Source organism: Saccopteryx bilineata, chromosome X, assembly GCF_036850765.1.
Source record: "Saccopteryx bilineata isolate mSacBil1 chromosome X, mSacBil1_pri_phased_curated, whole genome shotgun sequence".
Lineage (NCBI taxonomy): Eukaryota > Metazoa > Chordata > Mammalia > Chiroptera > Emballonuridae > Saccopteryx > Saccopteryx bilineata.
The window spans coordinates 60,684,293-60,690,289 of NC_089502.1; the positions used below are offsets into that span (position 1 = coordinate 60,684,293).

The 5,997-nt window shown below is 46.5% G+C and overlaps 1 protein-coding gene across 7 annotated transcripts; it reads right to left on the reverse strand.

Annotated features, from left to right (window-relative positions):
• Nucleotides 1-1,080: 1,080 nt before the first annotated feature.
• LOC136316892 (transcription elongation factor A protein-like 3) lies at nt 1,081-4,041 on the reverse strand. Of its 7 annotated transcripts, none has more exons than XM_066249233.1 (4): nt 3,937-4,041; nt 2,893-2,950; nt 2,617-2,684; nt 1,081-1,941 (listed from the first exon to the last, which is right to left on the reverse strand). In XM_066249233.1, the coding sequence occupies exon 4, from the start codon at nt 1,912-1,914 to the stop codon at nt 1,333-1,335; it is 582 nt and encodes a 193-aa protein (XP_066105330.1). In that variant the 5' UTR covers nt 1,915-1,941; nt 2,617-2,684; nt 2,893-2,950; nt 3,937-4,041; the 3' UTR covers nt 1,081-1,332. The 7 variants fall into 7 exon arrangements, with proteins under 7 accessions (XP_066105330.1, XP_066105329.1, XP_066105331.1 ...); XM_066249232.1 differs by having other exon boundaries at nt 2,579-2,684; XM_066249234.1 differs by having other exon boundaries at nt 2,579-2,684; nt 3,926-4,041.
• Nucleotides 4,042-5,997: the final 1,956 nt, after the last annotated feature.

A 5,997-nucleotide genomic window follows, 5' to 3' on the forward strand; every position in this document is an offset into this window, starting at 1 on the left:
CTGTGTTCCCTTTAGAGTGGCAAGCTTCAGTTGCTAAAGAATGAAATTATATGCTTAAGGCTATGTATTCAATCAGGCCAAGAACTGGGCCAAGAATTGAGGCCTTCTGACTCCATAATTAATATATTGATTTTTAAGCTTCTACTATGTGTTGTGGGTACCCAAATGAGTAAGATAAATTCTGTGCTTTGAAAAGGGCAAGACTAGTGGGGTAATTAAAATGCCCAAACAATACATTAATAAAGCTTCTATGAAGTATTTTTTACATTTCATGTCAGGATTAATAAAACTGTAACATGAGAAGAGACCTCCTTCACAGTTCAGTAGGGAGCATAGTGGGGATTCAACTCACCAGGGACTCCAGGGAACTCAAAGAGGCTTTGTTACCTTGAGGATTCCAATCTACCAGGAGCAGTGGGGCCTTGGGAGGGTGCAGGGCCCATGAAAAGAGGCAGAGTGTCCATCAGACATGGCATTACCCAGGAGAGAGTGGCATCCAACTCTCAGCTGTCTGGACTTAATTCTGAGCAAAGCTGAAAATTCCCTCACCCTCCTCCAAACATATGGCAGGGATCCGGTAGTACTCGTGCAAGGGGAGGGGTAGGAGCCAGCCCAACACGGCTCACACCGTCAGTTTCTCATGATCACCACAGCCCTGGAAGGCAAGTTTTATCCCCATTTCACAGATGACACGACTGTCCCTTACAGCAATGATCCATCACTCCCTGGTTGATTCCTCACGCCTTGAGTTCCAGAGATAAAGTGAGTTTTAAACATAATTTCACATCCCAACAACAGAAATTTGATGTGTCTCCACTACCTTCATAAAATAGTTATTCTGATTGCTTGGTATATATATATATATATTTTTTACTTTAAAAAAGTCTATTATTCTTTATTTTATAACAAAAGTAATGTGTTTTTTAGGGGGAGATGTGCAATTGAAAGAAAAGATAATCTCCTTCACTGTAACAATACAGAGAAAACCATTATGTCTCTTTTGGTCTGTTGTCCTGTAGCTTTCCCTGTGCATTAATGTATGATGTAACATTTTTCCTCAAAAAAAAAATAGACAGATGCTGTATAAGCAGTTCCAAAAACTTTATTATTATTTTTGCAATGTACCATGAACATCTCTTCCATGCACATGGGTGAGCATCACTTACTGAAATACAGAGTGCTCAGTTGGATCAAAAGGCTGCTGGTAACAAGAAAGACACCTAAGCAAAGTATCAGCATAAGGTTAAAGCATATCACCTGGCAAATGCCTACCAGGGAAAGCAGGGTTGGCAATATTCCCATCAGAGAAATCAGATTTAAAGGCCAAAGGCATTAGACATACGGAAGATCTTCTAAGTCTTTTTGGCCCCTACCTCCGCCCCTCACTCCCCTCACACCGCGTTGGCCCCTTGGCACTAATGGATCCTGTACCTCTCTTTGCATCCAATGCAAACCACCCCTTTTCTGGTTTTTCCTTAGCTCTTCCTGAGCCCTGGACACATCTCCACCTTCTCTCATCTCCTCACTGCCCAGATGCCTTTCCTGAAGGTTCTCCTGGTAGTCCTTGGGGGAGTCTTCCGTGCCCCTGTCCGTTTTCCGCTTTGCCTTGCGGGGCACATAATCTTCAGCCGGGCGCTTTTCTGCGGCCCGGGACTGGCTCTCTGGCTGGGCCTGGGGCTCTGGCTTGCCCTCACCGCGTGCCTTGCCCTCACCTGCGGAATCACTCTGCTCCTCTTGCCCCCCCTCACCACCTGGCTGCACCTCCTCCTGGCGCTTATCTTCGTGCCCTGGCTCCCCCTCCACATCTGGCTTTTCTTCCTCATCCGACCTCCCTTCATCTTCTGTATCTACTTCATCTTCTGGCTTTCCCTCGTTTTCCAGCTTTCCTTCGTTGTCCTTGTAGAGTTTTTCCATGTCGAGATGGCCCCTCCTTCTGCTGTCCTGGGAAGCAAAGAGGAGACAAAGAAGACTGAGGATTTAGGTGGTAGTATACAGGTCCCGACAGTAATTGCCTTTATGACTCAGGGTTTTCCTCACCCGATCCCCACTTCCAGGTACACTCCCACCAATATATTTTTTTTCCCTTTTCTTCACACTCCACGCATGTATGCACGAGCCAACCATGCAGAATGTTCCACAGGTGCTTCTTCCTGCATTTAAGTGGGGTGTGCTGAGAAGTGTGTAATAAATAACAGATGTGGCCCTAAATTTTGCTTTGGCTTTGCCTCTATCCATTACAATTTTAACTGGGTAGCCCCAACTGATGTGTAAGAATCTCCAACTGGTTTCCTTTTTCCCCCTTGCCTGCAACTGTAAGACTTACAGAAGTACAGGCAACAATAATGATCAGTTCTCAGATTTCAGGGCTACTCTAATATCCTCAGCAGGCTTCACAGATGTAACACCTCCACCTCTCACTTCCTTTTTCTCTCCCACTTTCCTCATCCCCATATAAAACACACATTCCCTTAGGGTCCAGACAGAGGCCATGTATTCCGATACTGCAGTAGGAAAGCTTAGAAGAAGGGTGGCAGGTAGTGGCCTCCCCAACTTCTGCTCGGGCTTAAGTCATTCTTACTTCCAGAGATCTCGAGGCAGTCACTCTCTCCCACTGACCTGCACGGATCCTGCAGGTTTTCCCTTTTCTTGTCGGAGTTGGAGCTTGCCACCACAGACCCGAAGACCTGCAGAGAGACAGAAGACAGATGGTGAATGAGGGATTGAGAAGCAAATGACTGGCAACAGAGACACTGGCAACAGTGCCTCTTTTTGGACTCTAGTTATCAGTCCTCCTGAGCCCTCTTCCATTGCACCTCTGATCCCTCTCTACAGTCTCTCCTTAACAACTTCCATTTCTCTACTACTGAGCAACGGCAGAGAAAAATTACTTACCAAGTGTTTCTATGTTTCTGAGTCTTCCTCTCAAAGTTCTGTCTCACCTTTTCTTGCACTGAAATGAATGAGGTTCAGGACAGTGGTGTTCAGAAGGCTGGGTCTCAGCCTTCCAAACTCCCTACCCCAGTGTGTCCAGATGGCACAAAGCCTATCACTTCTCTGAACACGGTAGCAGGGCAGAAATGTCCACAACGTTCCTGCCACTCTTTCCCTCTCCCCACACAGAAAAAGACCACATTTTATTACCACGCAGGGACAAATTAGATACAAAGTCAGAAAAATTGTGCGTCTCTGTTGCCTCCTCTCCACCCTCCTAGTTCAGAAGCCACTCCCCCGCGATAGGGAGCTAGTCTCCAGACTTGGGCAGCAGCACCACCAGCACCCTCCCCGCAGCCCACAATTTCCGGCTCCAAAATGGACGGAAGGTGGGGAAGAGATACGGAGAGCGCAGTTCTTACCCTTTTCGGGGGGGGGGGGGGACACTCCACTCCCATCCCGAGGTCTCAGCCTGTGCCCTCCTACAGCTGCCCTGCCGGGATCAGACTATTTCCTTGCCATCTTCCAACCCCGGTACCCTCCTCCTTCCGTCAGACGTATCCAGATAGCCTGCCTCCTAGGAGAGCCGAACTGGTACCCATTCTCAACCCCTGGACCCTCTCCATCTCCTCCCACGAAGCCCTCCATTTCTTGCACCAAACGATGGGCATCTGGGGAAGGGTAAAGAGAATTCCGTCCTGGACCCAATCTGGTGTTTGCCCTCTGCCACCCCCACCTCAGGGTTCCGCAGGCGGCAACGGATTTGTAGCCTTCCCAGGAAGATACCTCGTTCTCCTCACATTTCTTTCTGCCATAAGCCTGCATTCAGCCAAAAGAATAAGAGATAGTACCCAGACCTCTCCCCTAACACTCACTCAATTTTCTGCGCCAAAATGAATGAGGGTGAGAGGGAGGCGGCATCTGGAAAGCGAAGGGGAGCCTCCAGCCTGGGTCCGGTCCGTTACCACCCCACCCCAGGGTCGCCCACACGCACCTCGTACCAACCTGCAGGGCTATAGGGCAGTTAGCTCCTCTGTCCCTCAGTCTGAAATGTTTCTTCTTCCACGGAAAGAGGAAACTGGTACCTGGAGGAGAGGGACTTCTGCACACGTCGGCTCCTGATCACGTGAGGGAAACGTCACCAGTGGGCTTGGGTCCCCTATTCCCCTCCCACCAGAAGAAAGTGCGTCAGGAGCCAGCCTACTTTTTTTCCTCACTAGCCCCCTCACCCTCGCCCCCCTTCTGTACCCTTCCTTCACCGGGGGGAGGCCTTGTCACTCACTTTAGCCTTTGCTAATCAGAGAGGTCAACTGTGGTCCCTTCTCCCCGTGGTAAGTATTATGTTTTCTCAGGGAAGGGCTGCATCCTCTCTTAGGGCTACTGGCCATTGGTACGTTTCTGAGAAATGTTTTCTCTCTCTTCTTTGATCTTGATGCACCTACGCCTTGAATCTACTTCTCCACTCAGCCATGAATGCTCATTTCTCCTTGTCCTCTGGACTTTCACATAATAGGTACAAAGTGAATTATCAAATAAAGAAGGGGGTAGTCGAAATAAAGATTTTATTTTATTCTTTTTTTTTTTCTTTTTAGTTTTCTTTAGTTTACTACTCTCAGCATGGGTTACTCCTATAAAGAAAAAAATTAAATAAAGGTATTTTCATTTGGGGGGGGGAAAACGTGTTTAAGATAGAGGGGAAAACCCAAAAGGTTCTAAAATTCTGAGACCAAGTTAAGCTCATTACATTGATTTTTACTATACAGAAAATTTGATTGGCTATACACAAAGTGCTCAATTTTTATAAATAGCTGGTTCTGTTATGTTTTACTAAAAATACACGTATGTAATGTTCCCAAACAATTGCCGAGTGTTAAGTAGACTTGCTGCAATTTAGTGGCTGACACAATATTAGTCTTGAAAATTTAGCCTATGGCTATTTTCATTCAGATACTTAGCTGAGAGAAAGGCAGCTGAGGATTTGAGGGTCTGAGGTATGCAGACATGGTCTGATCTTCCCTGCCTTGTCAAGAGGGAAGAGATATGCTGTTTTCCCACAGCTTCTTACCTTCCAGGGCTTCTCACCCTTTGTATTCAGGCATCTGATAGTTGTTCACTCCAAAAATATTCATGGAAAGGTGTCCAAGATGGTGACCAGAGTAAATGCCATTGGCTCCTTCTTTCTCTCCCCAAGTTCTCTCAAAGGTAACTCAATACCAGCAGAGATGGGAATGTTGTTCTGACAGCTGGAACGCAGAACAGATCTCTTTTAAACCCCTGCACCAGAGGGTTTCCATAAAATCTGAAGAAGTGATTGGTGGGGGGAACTTCCAGACCTACTTGCTCTTTAACCATATGCACAGTGCCAGGTGGGAACTTCCCTGATCCTGCCTACTAACTGACTAAAGAGATGCAGCCTGCTGGGCTTCTCAACCCCAGTGTCCTCACGTCCAACGCACCTAGAAAGAGTCTACTTGTGCTGCAAAGTTGATGCCTACCACTCCATATGTCTAAGGAACTCTGACATGCAGACTATACTGATTGACTTAAACCAGGTGCTCCCTGCTGAGAAAATCTGTGGACCACCTGAAATGGTATGCAAGTATGTACACTTATGAAAAAGAGGATCTGTACTTAGGAACCTGAGAAATCCTGGTATATGAGCAGTTGACATTATAAATAATCAGAAGCCATGAGGTAGAGAAAGGACAAAAAAGAGAAGGAGAAGATGCTACTTGGGAATAAGACAAAAAGTGGAAGACACAAATAACAGCTCAGCCATGTTAAAGGGAGAGCACTTACTCCTTGGGTTCAGGCATTCTTTTATTTACTGTATTTATTTATTTATTTATTTATTTATTTATTTATTTATTTATTTTTAGCTGTGACGCCTTAGTTGTTCACTTATTGCTTTCTCATCCATACCTTGACCTGGGGGGAGGGGGACTCCACCCAAGCTAGTGATCCTTTGTTCAAGCCAGATTCAAAACCCCGAGGTTGCTCTCTTGAGCACGGGGTCACTGGCTTGAACATGAGATCATAGACACAACCCCATTGTCACTGGCTTGA